Here is a 23,876-nt window from a genome sequence, read left to right as displayed (position 1 = left end):
CTTCTGCTGAGCAACTAAGCCAAATGCATTAATTCATGTTTTTGTTGAATAACTGATATGTTGTGTCCACCGTAATTGTTCCTAAGTCATACTTTTGGTCTATGCAATATTAATATCTTATTTGTGTTATTTTGTTCTCTTTCATGATGATCTAAATCCCTTAGGTCAGCAAATGAGTACTGTGCAATGAAAAGAGTAATGAACCAAGAGTTAGAAGTTTCAGTTTCCTGTCTGAGCAATGAGCTAGCTGTGTAACTTGGACAAGAACAATGAGCCGAAAAACACAGAGGTGGACTGGGTAACCGTTAAGTTCTTTTCAGCTCTAGACATCATTTCTCATCCTAATCACAGTCATCGAGACAAAGATTAAATACATGAAAATTTCAGGAAGTTTCAGGATTACAGAATTCAAAAGCCACAATTCATTCATACAGGTCCTGCCCCTCCAAAGTTCTGCATATTTACGTTCTATCCACAGAAATGGTCCTTACATCATTTCAAGGATTGTCTACTTTAACAAAAGCATTTTCTAGGAACAAGAGAGACCCTTCCCGAAATGTTTGCCAGGCCTTAAAAATCTGTCATCATTTCTTCCGTCATTCAACATGAGACACGGTCATTCTTGGGAAAAGGTGAGTGAAGATTCCCCATGTCATTCTGATTCTTTTAAGAATCAAAGTGACCTTTACATAAGCTGTCAAATGACTTCAGTATAAAAAAATTAAATCAGTATTCTAACTATAACTTATGAAGATAAAAGCCCGACTATTATGTTCGCTGGTTAATTTCGTGGATGCCGTGAACGTAAAATAGCCTCACCTCTAACTGTGTTCTAATCTGCATTCATAAGCCGTTGTAACATACGCACGCATGCACGAAACCGACACCTGAACAGCTTAGTGAAATCCAGTGTATCTGGAACCAGCCTGTACTTGTCCAGAAGTATAGGCTCACATCTAATGGGCTCTTCTGCCGGACTGTGTCCACTCGCCGTACATTTGAGAGACGAAGGGAAAGAAAACACACATTTGTATTCAGCACTCCAACACAACTGTCAGAGTGCTACCTAGGGGATTCCTACCCTGAGGGGAGCATGAGTAAATGAACCCACAGGTCCCTTCTACATCTGAGAGTTCATGGAACTCTGTTGATCACTTTTTAGTCCGAAATCTAAAAAGCGAATGTTTCTGGTTGTGATAGATTACAAAAACGGCCCCCGTTCTCCAACTTGTGCCACATGACTCTGAAGCCTCCTCTCACACAGACTAAGGACTCAGCCACGTGACCTATTTGGTCCCTTGCATATTATCAGATAATGTGGGCAAAAGCTTGACCCGGGCTTGTGGTTTCGGGCTCGGGCTCGTCCGTGCCTCTGCGGCTCTCGTGGAACACGCCTGGGCTAGCCTGCTGGAGGAGGGGGGAAATGGCAAGAACCCATCGGGCCAGCTGCTCCCGCTGAAACAGCCAGCAGACTCCAGGGCCGAGTGAGGCCAGCCAGCCTCAGCAGCCTCCTAGCTGATCTCCTGGCCTGCGGACGCTACCCGTACTGCTGTGCGCCATTGAGATCTCCAGGTGGGGCTCTGCTCTGCAGTGAAAGCTAATTGCTATACAGGTTTTAACTCCCAAGCAGATATTTTCCCTCAATTAGCACGACCCCGTTCTTTTTAAGATGTATTTTTATTGAGAAAGAGGAAGAGAGAGAGAGAAACATCGATGAGAGAGAGAAACATCTATCGGCTGCCTCCTGCACGCCCCCTACTGGAGATCAGGCCCACAAGCTGGGCATGAGCCCTGACCAGGAATCAAATGGGTGACCTCTTGGTGCGTGGGTCCACACTCAACCACTGAGCCACACCAGCCGGGCAATTATCAGGCCTCTTGATTCTCAAGCTATTCATGGCTTAACCATTATAATTCATGTCACAACTATTATTGACTATCTTTACACGCAGGCACTGATCTAAGTGCTTACAGTACATCACTGAACAAAATATGCAGTTTGTTTGGAAACTCCCGTCTGGAGCTTACAGACATCAATCTATAAACACAATCTAAAAACTAACAATGTGGCGCATTAGAAGGTGGAAATGCACTAGAAAAAGAAAGGAGTAAGGATGTGGACATAGAGGGCGCTGCGGGACACGTGGATGAAACGTACCGCACCACTGAAAGGAGTCGTCAGGGTTAGCCTCACTGCGAAACTGATACTGGATCAAATCATGGAGGACGGGAAAGGAGGGAGATATTTGAGGGGATGGCATTCCAGGAAGAGGGAATCGCGACAGTAGATGCTCCAGGACAGAAGTGTGCCGGAACTGTCAGAATGCCCACGTGGCTACAATGGAATGAGCAAGACAGAGAGAGAGTAATAGGAAAGGAGGTAAAAAGGAAAAGTGGGAAGCAGGCAGGTAACGGGATTTTATGGCCACTGTAGTGACACTGGCTGAGTGAAATGAGAAGCCATGCAAGGCTTTGAGAAGAGACGTCTATGATTTGATTCCCATTTTTGATGTACCTATAGGAAGAATAGACTATAGTTAAGAAAAAAAACAGGTAGAGCTTCAGCAATAAACTGGAAGAAAGATGGTGCTGGTTCAGATTAGAGTGGCAACAATAAAGGTGGAGAGAAGTGGTCAGATTCTGAAAACACTTGAAGGTAGAGCCACTGTGACTTCTTGAATACGAGGTGTGGGAGAAAGAGAGGAGTCAAGGATAACTCTAATTTTGGGGCCTAAGCAATTCAAAAGATGAAGATATTAGCAAACATGGGAAAGATTGTAGATAAAGCCTACTTGAGGGGAAATAAAGGATCCAGGTTTGTGCAAAATGAGTTATGACACATTCAAGGGCAGAAGACACACAAGCCGTTGCGTCTAGAAGCCGGGGACTTGGCGGAGGGTTTGGGAGGGAGGTATAAGTAAAACTGAGAGTTCTCACTTCATAAATGGTAGTGTAAGTCATGGGAACAGGCGATATCACCAGGGAGTGAGTTCAGACAGAGAACAGAAGAGATCCCTGGACTAAACCCTGGGTTACTTTAACATTAAGAGGTCAAGAAAGAAGATGAAAGGCGCACAAAGGAAGTCTAGAAAGAGTGGCTCATGGGGCAGGAGGAAAACCAAGAGTGTGTTGTCCTGGAAACCAAATAAGGAACATTAATGAGGAGAGAATATCTACTGACAAATGCTGCCAACTGGTCACGATGAGGACTGAGAATGAAGTGACTTGGATTTAGCTACATGCAGGCCATCGGTAACCCTGACTGAGGCAGTTCGATGCGTTGGTCGGTAGGACTTCCATCTTTGAATTGAGCTGTTCGCATCATTCTGTGCCAAATGTGTAAGAGAGTTGCTCAGCCTACATCAAGACATCTGAAGGTAGCATAGTTCTTACCAGGAATGAAGCATCGGGCTGCCTGCCATCATGCTTCACCCGACTAAACTAACCATCACAGACGATGACCCACCTCCGTCTCTGTTAGGCAGCTGAGGCCACCATGGATCAGGACACCAATTTCATTTTTACCATATTTTGAAGAGAATAATTAGTCATATTATTTTTTATTCGTGCTAATAAATAAAGGTCTTCTCTCCCTGGAATTTCATGACTGTGATTCCTGTATCTACCCTGTATTTTGGTTTCTCACTACTCATCTCTTTTGATCGCAATGTTGTCCCTACCCACCTCCTGTTTTCTTTTTTGCATTAGTATTTCTTTTATAATATTCTTAACAACAAAAACAATTAGAGGCTACCCAGATATCCAGTAGTAGAGGATTAGTTAAGTACACTGGGAAAAAAAAACAACACCACTTGGAATATTATTCAATTTTAATGGTTATATTTATGGAAAAATTTTTTATTAATTAATTCAATTTTGTTACAGATGTTTCTCCTTTTTCCTCCTATACACCCTCCTCCCAATCCTGTCCCCCCACACACACACACACATAACCCAGAGTTATTCTTGACACATTCCATGTTCCCTACTACTACCACTGCTGGCACCATTTCTAAGACAGAAAGAGAAAGTTCATAGGTTAGTTCTGAACATGTTAGGCTGAATTCTCTTAGCTCATCAGTCTAATTCCCTTAGATCACTGAGGTCTTGGTACTATCATGTCATCTGGGAGAATAAAATAAGATGGTTTCTTTACTCTAGATTTCTTCTCTCTGGAGTATATGTATGTGTTTCTGTACGTTAGCTCAGCTTTATGCCACCCATATTTTTAATCAATTACTCTTTTTTTTTAAATCTTCACCCGAGGATATTTTTACATTTTTCTTTAGACAGAGTAGGAGTGGGGGAAAGTGAGAAAGAGAGAGAGAGAAACATTGATGTGAGAGAGACACATCAATCGATTGCCACCTGCTTGACCCCAACCAGAGCAGGGGACGAACCACAACCAAGGTATGTGCCCTTGGCCAGAATCAAACCCGAGACTCTTTGGTCCACAGGCCAATGTTCTAACCACTGGGCAAAACAGGCCAGGGCTAATCAATTACTCTTTACGTTAAATGTGAGTGGTAGCACAGAGTAACAAGCTGTGCTGGGAAGAGAGAGAGTTCTGAGTCTAGAATCTAGAATCTCAGACTCAATTCTTCTGCGACATAGTTCTGAGACTTTGATCAAGTCACTTATTCTTTCTAGAACTGGTTTTCTTATTAGAAGATGAAGGATTTAGACTGGATCAGTGGCGCTCTGGGGTTCCCAGAAGATCTCAGGAATACCATATTAAGTGAAGAGAGGCTATGCTAAATCAGCTTTCATCTCTTTCATAGACTGAGAATCGGCCACTGCTTGTGGAAGAAGAGTTTGATTGCTTCAAATGCTGCAAAACATTGGATTCATTCATCTGTAAGGTCTTACATATGATTCAAAGACTTGAGTCAGACTATTTCCTTAGTTGCAATGAAAAAATGATAATATGGCCCTGGCCGGTTTGGCTCAGCGGTTAGAGCGTCGGCCTGCGGTCCAGAGAGACCCGGGTTCGGTTCCCACTAAGGGCACGTACCTCGGTAGCAGTTTGTCCCCGGCCCTGGTCGGTTGTGCGGGTGGCAGCCACTCGATGTGTTCCTTTCACATCGATGTTTCTCTCTCTCTCTCTGTTCCTCTCTCTCCCTCCCACTCTACCTGAACAAAAAATGGAAAAATGTCCTCGGGTGAGGATAAAAAAATAAATAAACTATTTTTTTAAAAAATGATAATATGGAAGAATTTGGGCTAAATTAAATACCTATAATATGATACTTAAAATATCTATAATATATTTGGTCAAAAGCAACTAACTTCTCTTTAATATTTTTCTTAAGTCAAATCCTAAACATGAACTCCCAACCCAGTCTCCTAAAAAAAAGTTTTGGATCCACATGCTGCTATAATTCTCTCAAGAATTACTGTCCAATTCCAAGAACATAATTAATATTTGCATTTTTAATTAATTAATTTAATTATATCATCATTAACATTAATGACCAGTTGATAACTTCTGGTGAAAGATAGCCAATGAGAAGTAAAAGAAACCTAATTTTTTAGATTGGGGGCACATCCCACCAATAAAACAAATTACAGTATCTCGTAATGATAAATATTACACTTGGGAGATTAATAATCTCCTTGTTAGGAGATTATTTTATTTTCCAATTCTTCATTGGGCTTCTGAGTTATTCTGGACACATATCATACATTTCTCCATCCATATTATTAGTATCTTATTTTCACTTTAAATTTAAATTCATTGTTTTGGAATATTTCTCAAAATTAAACTGCAACATTGTCATTAAAATAAAGACTAATCATCGATTATTACTGTATCTCAACTTCTTACTATGCTACAGGACACAAGCACATGAGTCCTGCACAACATTTGATTTCTGTGCCCCAGTTTTCTGTACCCTGATAATTAGCAGAAAAATGGTGTAAAGATTTATTTATTCACAGTTGTTCTTTACAAATAACTTCAAATTTTATAGTTAGTTATAATTGCACTTCCAGTTATAAATTTTTATTCAGCAGGATTCAGGGAGTTGTTATACAAGGTGCCATGAGGTTACGTGTGCTGTGCCATGTTGTAGAGAATACAATAAATTATATTGCCTATAGCAATATACATATAATTGCCATATAATTATACATATAATTAAAATGAGGTGTTCTCACAGCTTATAGTTTTACAACTTTAAAACTTGGCATAAAACTTATACAGATTTATAAACAGCCAGAAAGATACGTGTTTTCATTAAATTTAGACAGATACTAACAACTGAGGAATTTTTATGAAATATTGATATGTACTGAATTGTGTCCTCTGCCCCCAAAATTCATGTTGAAGCCCTAACCCCAGCACTTTAGAATGGGACTGTATTTGAACATAGGGTCTTTAAAGAGGTAATAAAGATTAAATGAAGTCACAAGGGTGAGGCCCTATCCAATATGACGAATGTCCTTATAAGAAGAGAAAACATCCCTGGCTGGTGTTGTTCAGTGGTTAGAGTGTTGGCCCGCAGACCAAAGACACCCAGGTTCGGTTCCTGCTAAGGGCACGTACCTCCGTTGCAGTTTGTTCCTGGGCCCGGTTAGGTCGTGTGGGTGGTGGCCAGTCAGTGTGTCTCTCTCACATGGATGTTTCTCTCTCTCTTCCTCCCTCTCTTCCTCCCACTCCATCTGAAGATAAATGCAAAAATGTCCTTGGGTGAGGATAAAAAAATAAAAGAAAAGAAAAAGAAAGAAAACAACCCCTGGATGGGCGAGCACAGAGAAAGGATTATGTGAGGGAACAGTGAGAAGGCAGCCATTTGAAACCTGGGAAGAGAGGTCCCACCAGAAACTGAATTTTCCAGCATGTTAATCTTAGACTTTAGCTTCCAGACTGTGAGAAAATTAATTTCTGTTGTTTAAGCTGCCCAGATTATAGACTTTGTTATGACAGACCAAGCAGAGTAAAACAGCAGCAAACTAATACAGATATGTATTTTACAGTTATAAATATGCATGTACAATTATATGCATAGACACACAGACTGGCTGTGTGCAGTTAAATTATCTAGAGTCCTATTTGAAAACAGTGGAAGACTTTTATTATGTCTTTGCATATTAAAATTTTTGTTAGATTAAAAGTGAGTATGCATAATTTATACTGAGGCAGCCAGACTACATCTGAATATTAATTAGGAAAAACAGAATTGTTTTTATGAAGTGGTGTCAATGTATGGGTACCCTAAAAGAAAAAAAGGTTTTGGACATATTCACAAATTGATTATTTCAGCTTTCAGAGAGAATGTACCAGACTGGGATTAATCCACTTATAATTGATCACCAAAGAAGATTCATCTTGGACCCCTCTGTTTCAAATTAAGCTTTTTACATGTACATGTTATATTCCTGTCACTTGTCAAGTTACCTTAAAAAGCTTTCTGTGAGTTTAATTAAGCCTAACTAATTCTCCAACAGTACAAAGAAAGTTGAATTCCTTAAATATTTAATTCATTTATGAATCAAAGTGCCATTTTCTGAAGGTGCCTGTTAAATTCTTGAAATCAATTGCCCTTTAAATTCAAGCTGCTTTTTCAGACATTCAAACGTATAGCCACACCTCACATAATGCATGAACTCAACGTCTCGTCTTTTCATCAAGAGAACTTATTTCAAATGCTGTGTTCAAAAATCTCAACCTAGAAAGACAAGTATTGCGATCTCAATTATTTGTGGAATCTAATGAACAAAATAAACTGATGAACAAAAGAGATCCAGAGCCATGGAAGTAGGGGTCAGACCGACAAACCTCAGAGGGAAGGAGGGTGAGGGAGGGGGGTGAGGGAGGGGGGTGGGTAGAGGAAAACCAAAAACTTATATGCGTTTAGGCATAAGCAATGGACACAGACAATAATGTGGGGAAGGCAGGGGTGGGGTGGGAGTGGGGAGGAGGGGCTCAGTGGGGGGAAAGGGAGGGAAACAACTGCAATACTTTCAACAATAAAGATAAATTTTTTAAAAAAGGAAAAATTTTCAACCTGGCAGGGCTTATTTCTCACAACGGAACCCCAGAGCCTTTGATGATAAGCTTCATGACCCTCAGGCACGCCTTCATCCTGATCTCCAATCCTGGTTTTTGCTCTGCTTCCCCCTTTGTCCAAGTATTAATGAGTTAAAGGTTGGCTGACCTCTGTCTGCCTAGTCAATGTGCTTTTTCATTGCAACTTTGTTCTCCTTAACTCATCCCAAGCCTTGTCTCCTTCAGAAAGCTTTTCCCCATTGTGGTCAGAAGGCAGCTCCATCATCCATCCGCCCACTCTTGGTATCATCCTGAAACACTAAATGCACCCATGACTGTATTTTAATTGCACACCTACTATTTGTCCTTTCCCTGTGTTTTGAAGGTTATCGAAGATTAGAAGCACTGTTCTTCAAGACTAGATTCCCAAAATGCAAGGTCAATCAGGCAACCCCATTTATGAAGTACCTGCCCCCCAAACCAGACACTGGATTCCCGTATAAGAAAACTGGAAGATTGGATACATGAGGGGACAGAAAATCACACATACACAACATTCACAACCACAAAGACATAAGCACAGGGGTGCAGATCCTGAGAGTCCTGCGATTGGTCAGTGTTCATGATTCATTTCACATCTCCCAACACCATGCTAGATGCTGACATTATGGGAGTTGCTGACTGACTCAACTTCTAAAGGAAAAGCCTGTCTTTTGGTTGAAATTCAAATTCCCTAAGCGATCTTAAGACTATAAATTAGCTGTTTAGCTTTTACATTTAAAGTCCCAGTTTAAAGAAAGTTTAGTCTTCAATACCGTTTTCTAGCATTAGCAATATAAAGAGTAACTAAAGAATATTTCTAGAATAACTCACTGAGTAGTCTTTCATTCTTTCCACCACCACCTTCCACACACCTTTGATTTAAAATATTAATTATTGCTCTGGCCAGTTTGGCTTAGCAGTTAGAGCATTAGCCTGAAGACCAAAGGGTCTCATGTTTCATTCCAATGATACCTGGGTTGCAGGTTCAATCTGATCATACAGGAGGCAACCAGTCAATGTGTCTCTCTCACGCTGATGTTCCTCTCTCTCTCTCTCTCTCTCTCTCTCACCCTCTTTCCCTTCCAAAAATTAATTGAAAAATATCCTCAGTGAGGATTAACAAAAAATAATTAATTACTTACATTTAAACTACACAACACAAAATGCCATGTTAGAATCTCCAGTTTCAGTCACTTTCTATTTTTTTAAATAAAATCTATTATAAAAATACTTGCAAAGAAAAATAAGAATAGAAGGAACTCACGAGCCGAGAAAGCACGAGCCCACCACAGAGACTGGGGTAGAAAGAGCCCGCCCGGAGGTAGACGGGACACCCACGGGGCGCGGCCGTGTCGAGGTACCTACCCCCTTTCATCATGCCCACTTCGTAGCACTTGCGCAGCCGGCAGGCCTGACAGCTCTTCCTCCTGTTTTTATCGATTGTGCACTGGTTGGTGGCCGGACACATGTAGTCATTATGTCCTATTAAACGAAGGAGGACAGAATTAATCATCTTCTCAGGAGACTGAGCCAGTCAGAATCTACAGTAAAGCAATCTGGAGGGTGTTTTCCTATCACCAGCTTGGCCTTACTATGTTGTTACTTCAGGCCACCAGCCTTTTTCTGACCGTTTATAAGTGTTAAAAAACAAATAAAAAATTTAAAAAACATTCTCCTAGACTTAATTTCTGCCTCAGTCAAGTGCTTTGGGACTTCTTTGGACAAATAATCTTCAGTTCACACAGCTTATATTTTGGGGCATGATGTTTCATGTACACTCACAAGGTTAGTTCTTTCAGCAGATAAACCTTTCTTTTTTTGACCAGGCCACTCAGTAAAATTGTTGTCAGAATAAAACTTAGAACCTTCAGAGAGTTTCAAAGTGGCCTTCTCAAACACAATGTAAAGAATCTTGAAGTAGGTATTCAAATGCAGCTTGAACACCTAAATGCGAGTCAGGGTGCTGAGCTGCACGTTGGCAAAGTTCAGTCCTTAAGTTAATAAGTTAGCCCATCACATCTCAGAGGACACTGAGCAAGTCATAACCATCCCCAGGTCTCCCTTTCGCCCTCTTTAACCTGGAGAAATGAATGGTACCCACTACATAACATTATTCTTAGAACTGAATGTGCGAATACATGTGAGGGGTCACCACAGTGTCCTGGTTGTGGTGAGCACTCAATAAATACTCCTATTGCTGTTACTATTTTACCTTATCATGAATTGTCTTTCTTTTCTCTCTTCTTCTCTGAATTTCTCTTGCTCAAATGCTTCTTTCTCATTGGCATTTACCGCATGCAAGTCTGTCCCACAGAAACGGTTCTCCTTCAACCTCACATCACTCTTGAACTTCCATCCTATCTCCTGTCCCTCATTGGCAACTCAAATCCTCAGAGATGTCTACACCCCAAGAATCCTGTTTCGTCCCCTCTCCTGCACTGCTCAACCCACCGTAATTGCCCTATAGAAGCAGTTTCTTGGATATCACCAGTGACTCTTATTGCTTAATCCAACAGATGTTCAGTCTACATTATAGTTGATCTATCAGAAGCATCAAATGATTCCTCCCTTCCTCCTGAAACATGCTTTTCCTTTAACTTCCATCACAAAAAACTCTCCCAGAGTTTCTCTCCTCTCAGATTATGGCTTCCCTGTATTGTTTGTAGATTCACCACCCAACGTTAAGTCAAATCTGCCCAAGGTTCAGTGTCAGGTCCTCTTCTCTTTTTGCTAATCTATGTTCTCCTGGGAAGAAATCTATTCCACACCTATGGTCTCCAATGTCATTAAATGCAGATGATTCCCAAGTGCATACTCCCAGTCCAACCCTCTTCTCTGAGCTCCAGGTGCATATATCCAATTGCCTACTTGAAGTTTCTGCTCCAAAATTTAGAAGGTCTTTACTCATCAAAAAATGTCTGATGTATAGCCTACAGAATATTGAACTTCATAAATTACTAAACACTGGTATGTTTTTACAAAGAAGTTCATCTATATAAGTCTAAATTCTTATGCCTCTTGGGGAACCGTTCTGAATTTAGACTCAGGAGATGATATATTACTATTTTTAAATGTGTTTCCCATTTTAAAAAATAAGGGGTTGGGGGGATCTTCCACTCTCTAATTCAGAGTCTCTACTTAAGTCTCTATTTTCCCATTTACAAAGGGCAAGATGCAACATATAGTGAAATGTTGTAACCACAGAACTCTTTGCTCTTTATTCGGTGTGAGGGTCCGTCCCAATTAGAATAGAGTGGAGTGGGGACTCTACAAGAGTTGTTGGTTCTCCATCTTTAGATATGCATTATAAAGGCCCTTGTATAAACAGGTGTCAGATCGAATTACCATCTGCATTCTTCAAGTGTATAGCAGAAACCAGCCAATTACTCAGCAGAGTTATAAACTTGTAACTCTGATAAGAGACCACACACTGCCTCAAATATCCAGACACAGTTATTATTTTTAGGATTATCCTTATTAATAGGGACAAATTGGAAAAATAATAGAGCCAGAAACAAATTTATCTGGGCAGAGGTCAACGCTAGGCAGAAAGTGTACTCTTCTGACACCTCAAAGAAATGTTTAGTATTTGGTCTCCTATGGTGTTATATGCAGTACATGTTGATTTATTTTAACTCTAAAAAAATGAATTTATTTTAAGCTTCAGAAAAAATATAGTCGATGATCATTTGAACCCAAAATTACTTTGATTCAGTCTCTCTCCCGAAAGCCAGTTGTTTCGCAAGCCACAAGATGGGAGAACTGAGCTGGGTCAGAGGCCAGCTGGCTACATGTTGTTTGGATTGGCCATCCCTTGTAGATGTGTATCTTTATGGAACCACATGAAATTCCTGAACTAACATGTTTAACACACAAAATTTTCTGGATTTGTGCAACTGAATTCATCCCGTAACAAGATGAACTACAGAATCATGTTCCCAATACGAACCTTTTGTGACAAAGCTACATTTTCTCCTGCCTGGAGCACATTATAAACTGGCAACAAGAAAAAATTACGAGGCACATATCTGACATATACAATTAAACAAATTTTTTCTTAACCAAACACCATTCACAGCTATTTGTAAGTCTTCAACTTTCATCAGGAGGAGGAAAACAACAAACATCTATGTTTCCTGATGAGTGTAACTTGGTAAAGGTATGTTATTAAAGCAACTGATTGAAGTGTCTTCAAGAAGAAACTTCTTTTTAAATGTTATTATTGAGTCTTGTAAAAACAATGCATGAGAAAAATCCTTCAACTGAAGTGGAGTTGTTTTTTTTAAAAAAACAACTCACAGCAATGGTGTTTATGAAGCACACAGTGTTTTGACTGCAGAGACTGAAGAACTCTGAGTGCCTATGACCAGGTTAGCCCAAAAGATTCTTTTGCACAGGCCTGGATGAAGCATAAAAGGTAGAAGCCAAGATGTGAGGTTCAGATGAGGTTTTGGAGAAATAATCACTATTTTCTTACCCACCAAAAAATAAATCTAGAAAGCCTTTGGGCCAATGTAGGGCTAGAATACTTGGAAATGGAAAGCAAAGTGAAATATATGCAGAAACTTGAAGAGTGAGGAGAGAAGGCGTCTGTGGGCAGAAATTAGCAGGTAACCCACAGCTACTGGGGCAACAGCTTTTCTCCAGGCTTCCCTGGAATTCTTTCTCTTGACATTTTGTTCTTCCTTTTCTGATTTGTCTTCTTTCGTTGCAGCTGTTTCTGCATTATGATCATCCCAGAGAAAGTCTACCTTTGTGAATTACAAAAATAAGCAACAAGTCATATCCCAGGGTTCAAAAGAAATGTGAAAAGAGCAAATTAAAACCAGCAGGCGAGAATGTGGAGATAGGGAATCCCTTGAGCACTGCTGGTGCGGGGTGGCGACGGATGCGGCCACTGTGGAAAACAGTGTGGAGGATCCGCAGGAAATTAAAACTAGAACTACTTTATGACTCAGCAATCCCACTCCTGGGTATTTCTCCAAAGGAAATGAAATCAGGATATTGAAGAGACATCTGCACCACCATGTTCGCTGTAGCATTACTCATATTAGCCACAGTATGAAAATAACCTAAGTACTCATCAGTGGATGGATGGACGGATGGATGGATGGATGGATGGATGGATGGATGGATGGATGGATGGAAGGAAGATGGAATATTACCCAGCCTTAAAAAAAGAAAGAAATCCTGCCATGTACAACATGGATGAACCTGGAGAGCATTATACTAAGTGAAATAAGTCAGACAGAGAAAGATAAACAACTGCATGATATCACTTCTATGTAGGATCTAAATACAAGTGGAACTCATAGAAACAGATAGAAAAGTGGCTACCAGGGGCTTGAAGGTGGGGTAGGGGGAAATGGGGAGAAGTTGGTTGAAGGGTATGCACTTGCACTTATAAGACGAGTAAAGTCTGAGGATCTAATGTATAACATGGCGACTATAGTCAGTAAGATTCTTATATGATTGAAATTTGCTAAGAGTAGAATTTAAACATTCTCATAAAAAAAAAAAGAGTAAATATGAGGTTATGGATGTGTTAACTAACTCAGCAAGGGGTCCTTTCACAATGTATATGTATATCAAATGATCACAATGTACACTTTAACTACTGTATAGTTTTATTTGTCAATTATAACTCAACAGAGCTGAAAAAAGAAAACAAAACAAGCAGCAGCGGAGAGGGATTTAATATCATGTCACCTTCCTTTTGTCACATTTTCTCAGTGCATTCTGGCAGCCCCCTCAGACCAAATCTCTCTACTGAGCTCCACACCTGTGCACCCACTAACCTAGTCCCTTTAGGCTCGACTGCATCAGACTCTTCACGATAGACGTGTTTCAAATGTAACTGACCACCTTCTTGCCTCAGCAACCTGTTCCTATTCACCACCCCACCATGAAACCCAAGATGTGAATATTATTCTAGACTTTAGTTTTTTTCTCACTCAAACCCCACAGCCACATGTACACACCAGTCAAATCAGTTATTTTAAAATACTTTTCCAAGGCAAAATCAATTTTGCCCTCTGTCCATCATCACTACCCTACTGCATACCATCGTCCACCCAGCTCATGGCAACAGTCCACTAAGCCATGCCCTGCCTCCAGCCTTCTCCTGCCAATCATTACCACCAGGTTGCCAGTGGTTTTCCTGAAATCACACATACCATCATGCCACTATCTTGCTTTAATATTCTGATAGTCCTCAAATCTCTAAGGATAAAATCGAAATGCCTTAAGACAGCTTATAAAGTTGTTCTTGATCAGCCCTTCTTGCTTTTCCTAGCCTCATCTCTCAGCACTAAGACCCACCCCAGTTCTAGCCCTGTCTACCTGTTCCTCCCACCTCTGGGATATTGTGGAAATACGATTTCTCTCCTCCTGCTCCAACTCACTGCTCTTCACCCTTCAGGAGTGTCAGTCCAGCTACCAGTTCCTCCAGTAAATCTCTTCTGCCCCTCCCACAGTGCTTTGCATTTGCAGTGTCACAGCGCTTACAACAACAGACTTGAATTGCTTGTCTCAACCCCAGGCTACTTTAGGCTTGACAAGGGATGGACTACATCTCTCTCACGTATCACCCTTTATCCTGTGCCCTGTACATTCTCAAGCACATAGTAAAGCTCAACAAGTATTTGTTATCTGAACAAAATGGAGTTGCAAAAGCTCTGTGTTGCCCTCACCCCCCCACCCACCCCAATCCCACTTGTGGAGCACAGGCCTCTTGAGGGGGCACACTGGAGTTCCACAGAAGAAGTCATGCCTGAGAAGATGATTGCCCTGAGCAAAGCAATGACTGCTACACCCCAGGACCCCAAAACTCAGGTCCATACGAGCAAGACTTGGTCCTAAGGGTGGTGTCAGGACAATGAAACCAACCGAGAGAGATGGAAGGGGGAGGGGGGAGGGGAGGAGGGAGAGGGAGATGAGTCTGCGCTTCTACAGTGGCTGGAGCCATACATGAGCATAAAGAAGCAGCCCTTCAAAGGTGCAAGGAGCCAAGAAGTAAGAAATAAGATCTTGTATTACCCATGAATTATCTCCACCACTGTGTTTATTTTGATGCCTTGCTGGTTTTCTAATATGAGTGCATTTTATGATTGTACCCAAATAAAAACATACATAGTCTAATTATTTCAAAGCTTGTTCTTTATAGAGATGCTTACCTGAATTAAAATGTCACTTTTCCCTCTAACATTTTGGTTATATATGTACTTCAATATGAATCATTCCACTAATGATGATTTATTTTCATAGTATTTTAACTTTTTTTGAACTTCTACTTTGACTTTCCTGAAGTTCAACCCCACAAGGTGATTAATAACTTCCTTGATTCATCTCCCTCCTCACCTCTATTACCAAAGAACAGGTTTGGCTGAGAATATAATGGGTCCATTTTATTATTTCCCATAGAAAATTAAAATTATAAGAAATGAACTATTAACAACATCAGAATTTTAGTAGGGGAGGAGGCACATCTTGACCGAAGGGTTTCCTACACAGTAGATTATGTGGACTGTTAGGTGACAGATGATAAAGTACACAGTGTGCTACTTGTGGCTTCATGGCTGAAGATAAAGATACTCAGAATAGTTGATTCAATCATATTACATAAAGATGAACATCAATTTACCTCAGTGATCCAGTTCTATGATATAAGTGTGTAGCATTGTTATGTTTATTTTACTAGTTTTTACTGTGCAATCAGAAGTTATACTTGAACTATGCTTTCTAACTATTTCTATCTCTAACTGATGCATTTCCAAGTGCTCCACTAGCTTGCAACACACAAAAGAAAGCACCAGAGATTTACTTCATGACAAAAAGAAGTTCAGTGTATAAGACATCAGCTCTTATTCAGTGATTTTTTTTAATGAGCTCAAGCCCTGGCTAACGTGGCTCAGTGGTGAGAGTGTCAGCCTGTGTGCTGGAGGGTGGGTAGGTTTGATTCCTGGTCAAGGGCATATGCCTGAGTTGCAGGTTCAAACACCATTCCAGGTCGGGCATTCGAAGGCAACCAATCGACGTTTCTCTCGCACACTGATGGTTCTCTCTCTCTCTCTCTCTCTCTCTCTCTCTCTCTCTCTCTCTCTCTCCACCTCCCTCCTTCACTCCCTTTCACTCTCTCTAAAAATTAATGAAAAAAATATCCTCAGGTGAGGATTAACAAAAAAAATGAGCTCAATAAATATAGACACAGTACACTGGTGGGGAGAAAATGCATTAAAATGAAGAAGATTTTCATGAGGTTAGACCAATATTTAAGTATGAAAAGGAGTAAAGGGTTTTGTGCGATTAAGGAATAAACACTTAACATTTCTTAAAGCACATATGAGCATTTAGCTAACTGTTCAGATTTTTAGGGCATGGAAATGAAAATGAATTCTCAAATTCAAGATAAATGAACTCTCCCATGTTTAAGTATCCACAAATCAAATAAAAGCCAATTTTAGCTAATCTATCTAAAAGCCTCATTGGAGGTTTCCAACAAAATAATATTTTATCTTCAAAGTCCTATTCTTTTATATCTGCTTGTCTACTTTTACTGTCTCTTATTAAAGTTTCCCATTGAATATTTGCATAAAATTAACTGGTGTTTATTAGAATTCGAAGTACCCAGGACCTGTACACAAACAATTTAAGGTGCCAAATATGATGTCAAAATTCTTATTTATTTCTGCTTCTAAGTGTCAATGTGTCTGTATATAGAGTAGGAAATGCAGCTTTAAATTTGATATGAAATCACAAGACCCTGCACAGATTTGGTCAAAAGGAAATCTGTGACTTTAGTCAGGAAATGGTTATATTTTTTCTTTAGGTGTTAAGGTACAGAAAACATAGTTTTGAGCCTAAGCAATGAGAAGATAATAAGGATCCGCTCATGAATTTTCAAAGCATCGATCTATAAACCAGTAACCAGCCTGACCTCAGTGGGAGCTTCCAGCAGATATGTCTCCTCAGCTTGTTTATTTCACACTTTTGCTCACTTCCTGTCTCGGAGGCAACTGCATCAGAGAGCATGACCAACACTCTCTGGGTACCATCGTGATGTGCAAGCACTGTGCTAAATGCGGATACTTTTATTTAATCCAGCATCTTTATCAGGAATAAATTATATTAATCTCCATTTTATAGGTGCAAAACAATGATAAAAGTCAAAGCTCACAGCAAGCAAGTGGCAGAGATAGGTTCTGAAGCAAGGTCTCCCTCACTCCAGAGGTCAAACTCAAGCATTTTAATAGCTTTCGTAGATGGAAGGTCAACCTGCCCAATGGGAACTTTATCTGCTTTCCAGAGGCAATGATTGTCTACAACGGTTCGACCACTGAGTGTTCTGTTTCTTAAGCTTAGGCATAAGGAAGTAAAAAGTGAGAAATTAATAGAGTCGATGTTATTGTCTTCTAGTTAACATATCTGCAAGAAAAATACTGTGTAAGGCCCAACCAACATCAAATTCTATGGACCATACATTTTGACTTAGATCACAGGAATGAAATAACAAGTCCGACCCTCTGGGGCATGGTTGTACGGAGGAACAGAAGTCTTGCTCTCCCTTGCACACTAAGAAACATGTTGGCTTCCTGCATGATAACCATCTGCTCCAACCTCCGACTTCTGAGGGACACTTTATCTGGTCATGACTTCCATGATCCAAGGGAAGAGTATTATAAAAGTGTCTGGTAAGACTGGAGAACCGGTCCAAACAGCATGTCATTGGGGCCCACTAGCAAGAAGAAAAGAAAGACTGGTAGGGACTCTGTTGTAGAAATGAGAGTTCAAAAGATTTTTTTAATGAAAACGGGAGTATGTGATTTCCATTAAACAGTGAAGGATTAAAAGTATTCCAAGTGAAGCCAACCAAAAAAAAAAAAATTATACCAAAATATGCACTAATCATCCCTGAGTAGATGAGGCAGAGAGAAGATAAGGAGCTTGAAATAGCTTTGCCAAATTCTTACGGCTAGAGGAGGAGGAGGAAGTCAAATATTCTGGCAGTTTGTGCCAGAGTGTCTTAAAATTGTTCTTAATATTCATCAAAAACAGGATCTGATATGGGAGGGGGTGGGGAGAAGAGGAATGGAACAATCCTAAGAATGTTGTATTGGGGATGTTAGTAGCACACCAACAAGCAAATACCCAATCGGCTATTCTGGAGTATGGGAGTCATGTCAACATGAAGTTGGAGATCACATGATCCAGAAATTCCACTTCTGGTATATGCCCAAAAGAATGAAAAGCAGAGACCCAAAAAGATATTTGTACACCCATGTTTATAACAGCACTATTCACTATAATGAACAAGTAGCAACAACCCAAATGCCTACTGACAGATAGATGAGAACATGTCCATACATCAAATGGAATTTTATTCAGCCTTAAAAAGAAATCTAATTCTAACACATGCTAAAACATGGATGAACCTTGAGGATATCATCCTAATTAAAATAAGCCAGACACACAATGACAAATACCAAATGATTCCACTTTTATGAAGTACCTGGAGTAGTAAAACTCAAAGAGATAGAAAGTAGACCAGCAGTTACTAAGAACTGTGGGGAAGAGGAACTTGGAAACTATTGTTTAATGAGTACAGTTACATTTAGGATGATAAAAATAGTTCTGGAGCCTTGGCTGATTTGGCTCAGCAGTTAGAGCATCAGCCCCAGACCAGTGAGTCTCAGGTTTGATTCCAATCAAGAGCACATACCTTGGTTGTGGTTTGTCCCTGGCCCTGATCGGATCCTGTAGGAGGCAACCAGTCAATGTATCTCTCTCACATCAATGTTTCTCTATCTGATGATAAATGGAGAAGTATCCTTGGGTGAGGGTTTAAAATAAAAAACATACTAAAAATGTTCTGGAAATGGACAGCGGTGAATGTACTTAATGCCACTGAACTGTACACTTAAAAATGATAAATTTTGTTATGTCTATTTTATCACAATTTTTTTAAATGAAGTGAGAGGTACAGGAAGTATCCACATGAGGCAGAGCAGGAAAAGGAACCGAGGTGGTTCATTTGCAACTGGCATGCAGATTACTTTCTGTGTGACTGGGTCCCTGGACAGGCTAACAGCGTTGGCCAGGTGTTTCCACGGACCAGGACCACACCAGGTGACTTTAGCCCTTTATCTCATCGCAGCCTCATAACTGGCGGGTTAGGTTACTATAATTCCTACATTCTGGAAGCGGAAACTGAGGCTTCAAGAGAGTGATGAACTTACTCAAGGCTACTTGGCTAGAAGATGGCAGAGCCACCATTAAAATCCAGGTGGTCTTCTACTCAAGCCCTGTTCCCCCAGGAACACCACAGTAGGGTTAGCGAAGCGGAAAAACTCATAGCTGCTGAACCAGAATGCCGAAACCTTGTTGACTTGGCACTGTACTAAAAATAGAATTCCTTAATGTAATGACTATATCATATCATTGGGAGGGCATTTCAGAAGCAACAAGAAAATTATCTCCAGAACCTAACACTCCCATGATTAAAGACATGAGAAATGAACCACATGAAATATATTCATCAGTCGAGCATGACATAACATTATCAAAACCTTCCTGAAAACCATTCAGCACATTCCAGCATAAAATAGAGAGAAAGTAGAAAGCAAGATATTGATGAAATAAATAAGGAATTTACATTCTGTGAAAGAACAATTACGGTATTATGTTTGGAAATAAATTTTGACTCCGATGGTAGAGTGAATATTCTCTGATTTACAGCCAATGTAATGAGCCAAACAAAATGAAACTGAATTTGGCTGTCTTACTGAACACATTCCTGAAACTCCAGTGAGAACATTCAGTGTGCCACGGCTTGAACTATTTCACAACCACATCTGTACGTAATGACGTACACATAAAGACGGCATGACAATAATGCATCCCAAATTGTCTTTGCGCAGCTTGTCAATCCTAAGATGTCTTATCAGTGACACCACCACCTTCAGTTGGGATTTTACCTTTATTTTTAAGTGAAATAAAAACGTGACTTGCATCAGAGCATATGTTTAGAGGAAAACCATTTAAAGGAATTCTAGGAAGGATAATTATCCTGGAGAATTCTTTTTCTAAATGAAAATGAAGTAAAGAGGAAATCCTTTATCCATTTGCCCTTGGCAGACCCCAGTCTGCTGAAAAGCTTGGCCAGCGCAATGACATGATCTCTCTCCTTGTCCAGCCTCGCTTACCAGATGTAAAACCACAGTTGTTTTAAGCACCTGGCACAGGACCAAACCAACAGCTGCAATAAAGGAAAACATCACGCAGTCAGTGACCACCATCTCATAGTAATACCTGAAACAACGAACACTCTCAAGAAGGCCTCTTAGGGCTCAACAAACAGCAAGCTCAGTTCCACAGCCCAAGAAAAGTCTGTCCGAAATTGCTCCTTCAGGGACAATAGGTAAGCGTCAAACAAAGGAGAGCAGGGTGACAATTGGTATGATTAGTCCGACGCCAGGCAGCATTCAGCTCACTTCTAGACCCCTCTCCTTTGCTCTGTTTGCAAACAGTTCTCCAAGCCTTTTTTCTACCTGGGGTCATTTAAAGTCTGGACACTGGTGTCCAACAGCAGTAGAAACAATTTCAAACTGTCCTTGTCCAAAGCTGAAGAAGCAAGTAAGATGAAAACGAATGGTCTGGTGATCAGAGCAAGAGGGTGAAGCTCAGAGACCCTGAGTGAAGCTGTGCTTTATGCCCTGAATTCCTACAATGACTAAGTACACTGTCCCACCCTCCCACGACTGGGCCATGGCATGCTGTAGGAGAGATTGGAAGACCATGTTTACTAAGACCTGTGTGGTGTACTATATGACTGTCCTTCAAACCGCCACACCTGAATGTTCCCTTGTAGACTTTTGACCCTCTAACTGCTAAATAGGGGGTTTCATCCACCTTCCGGAGGCCTCCAAAATTAAGTCCCCAGGCAAAGTTCTTCTCAGGCATCCTGATAAAAGTAATGAAAGAAGATGCAGGCCCTTCTAACTCTATGGTCTTCTAGCACATTCAACACATGAGTTCGGTCATTCTTCTTTGTTAAGTCCGCTTCAAACGTGAGGAAATAACCCCAAGGGGGAGTCTGTCAGACTTAGAAGTAACTATTAGTATACTTTCTCAGTTTCAATAATAACTTCTCCTCACAAGTAAAAATAAATGAATACGGGTTTCATTCATTGTAGTTACAGGATGGTTGTTTGATCAAATAAAGCCTCTGCATGAGGACAATTGTTTTGCATTTATTTGACTTATTTTCATGGTAAATTTAAGCCTTAGCACAGGTAATCTCATGCAGTTGGTAGTCCTCAGAGTTGGGGAGTTTCTTTGACATGTACTGTAATAGCCCTGCAGCCTGGAGAAAAGTTGTGTGAATGCCCAGCTGGTGTGGCTCAGAGGACTGAGCATCATTCCCTTGACTGGGAGGTCCCGGTTTGATTCCCAGTCAGGGCACATGCCCAGGTTGCGTGCTCAATCCCCAGTAGGGGGCGTGCAGGAAGCAGCCAATCAATGTATCTCTATCACATTGATATTTCTATTGGTCTCTCCAAAAAAAAATCAATAAAACCATATTTTAAAAAGAGAGAGAGCTGTGTGAATACAGATGCCGAGGAAATGAAGGGATGAGAGGCAGGGTGGCATCGAAATCCTCATTGCCTGGGCATCAGACAGTTCAAGTTTGAATGGTCCTACAGCCCTATGGGGAGAACTCTCTCAGATGGGCCACTCCTGGTGCCAGGAAGGAGTTTCCTCATTTCTCAAGGGTGTTCGGTTCTCAGTCTACATGCTTGTCCACACTGCATTCTAGCTGAGGGGTCCAAGAAAGTCTGGAAAAATCTAGAGTCTCTTTCCTTCCTCCCTCCAGAATGAGCCTCAGGAATGACAATGAGCACACTGCATGGCCTCGGCAAGCTGGCGGATGTCTTGGCCCCAGGTCCTCTGCAGAAGGAACAGGAAGGATCTGCTCATCACTAGGAGCCCTTCCAGTTCCAAACTTGGATCATTCTCTGTGCTCACTTTCCTGAGGTCCACGTGTCATCTTCCTCTGGCTTCTTGGAGTGCCACATGGGCGCTTCTCTACGGCTACCGGAGCACTGACCTCCGCTTGTGGTCACGGCACTGGACGGAAGGAGCAGGGGCACATGAGGGAGTGTCACGGTGCCAGGGTCCTGACTTGTCTTTGAGTCCTAGGCACTGTGTGATCATGGGTGGGCCAGGCAACCACTCTGGGCCTTTTGATATTCCCTAGTGGCTCCTATGACGCCCAGAGAAACAATATTTGTAAATTCTCGGTCAACCATAAAATTTAGTGCCAATAGAAGGTTTTACTGTGGACTAATATACAGCCATAAAAAAAATGAAACTTCTATGTACTGATATGAACATTTCTCCTATATATATAATTCATTGAGAAAAAGCTAGATACAGAATAATATATAGAGTATAATGCCACTATGTTGTCGAAATATACATATCTATATACGAAATTTTTTTTAAATCCTCACCCAAGGATATTTTTTTATTTATCTTCAGATAGAGTAGGAAGGCGGGAGAGAGAGAAACATCTACGTGAGAGGGACACATCGACTAGCTGCCTCCTACACAACCCTGACCAGGGCCAGGTACGAACCACAACCGAGGTACGTGCCCTTGACCAGAGCAAACCCACGACTCTTTGGTCCGCGGGCCGACGCTCTAACTGCTGAGCCAAACCAGCCAGGGTATATACGTAATATTTTTTTAAAAACTGTTCCTAGTGCTTATCTCTGGAGAAAAGAAATGTGGATTTTGGTATGGAACTAGCCTTAACTCTTCGTTATGTACCATCTTGTACTGTTTAACATTTAACCTCGTATATTAGCTTTTTTTGCTTTTTGAATAATCAAGAGGATCTTAAAAATTTCTGCCCAACACCAGCCCAGCGCAAACCATTTCATTCTTTTCTGATTCTGCCACCGTTATCCCGCCCAGTGGTTATTTCTCTCTGCTCCGAAACCCACAGACGAGGCAGTAAACCTAACCACCAGGACCCTGCTAAGCAAGAGAAAATTACCACATTTTTCTAATAAAGAACACGACAGAGGCTAAGTGTGAGCTGTGGTTTTCAACCTTCAGATATTGCGGCAAAGAACAAGTAGCGGGACACCCGAAGAGCAGGCAGAGGCTCCAGCCCGTCCCCACTCCTGTGCCAGGGCCAGACTGCCTCTGTGACTCCCCTCCTGCCAGGCACCCCTTGCTTTCCACTGCCCCAAACCTCATCCCTGAGGGTCATCATTACCCTCTCTCCGAGGCCCAACGGGATACAAACAGGCACACCAGCTGTCTGGGTCCGGCCCAAAGCATGAGAACTGTCCCATTTCCCGTTCGCAAGCAGGTCTAACTCCAGCCAACTCCGTGTCCCCCTTTTCCGCCTGTCAACCTAGCAGGACAAGGGGCCAGCTGGGGTCAGGTGGCAGCCCTGCTTCCAGGGTCATTTTCAGAAGCATCCCTGCCCTGGGGGAGGCAGGAGATACCTGGCTAACCGAACACATGGCCTCCGTAGTCTGACTAGCTGCGTTCCACACTGGTTTTGCTCTGTTTCCTCATCTGTATGAGAGGAATCATCGCACTGACTTCCTAGACTTTTGTGGAGGATGACATGGGATGATGCACTTAAATCCTGTAACACAGAGCCTGGTACGGGGCGAGGACAGATTAAATGTTAACCATCGTCGTCATCAGTGCTGAATGTCCAGGCCAGCAGAGCTCAGGTGTGTAGGGACAGCGTCTAAACGACAATACCCCCACAGCAATCCATACTAACCTATCATTTCCTTAGTAGTTACCATTCCTCTCTTTT

At 41.3% G+C, this 23,876-nt stretch overlaps 1 protein-coding gene across 4 annotated transcripts in view; it reads right to left on the bottom strand.

Annotated features, from left to right (window-relative positions):
• ESR1 (estrogen receptor 1) overlaps positions 1–23,876 on the bottom strand; it is a 265,106-nt gene that overhangs the window by 187,050 nt on the left and 54,180 nt on the right. For all 4 annotated transcript variants that reach the window (XM_036248186.1, XM_036248187.1, XM_036248188.1 and 1 more), the window contains one exon: positions 9,398–9,514. In XM_036248186.1, the coding sequence (XP_036104079.1) occupies positions 9,398–9,514 (117 nt within the window). The remainder of the gene's footprint in view (positions 1–9,397; positions 9,515–23,876) is intronic.

Source organism: Molossus molossus, unplaced genomic scaffold (genome assembly GCF_014108415.1).
Source record: "Molossus molossus isolate mMolMol1 unplaced genomic scaffold, mMolMol1.p scaffold_m16_p_8, whole genome shotgun sequence".
Classification (NCBI taxonomy): Eukaryota; Metazoa; Chordata; class Mammalia; order Chiroptera; family Molossidae; genus Molossus; species Molossus molossus.
Note: the sequence above shows the minus strand (reverse complement) of the source record. Positions and strands in the feature narration are given on the sequence as shown.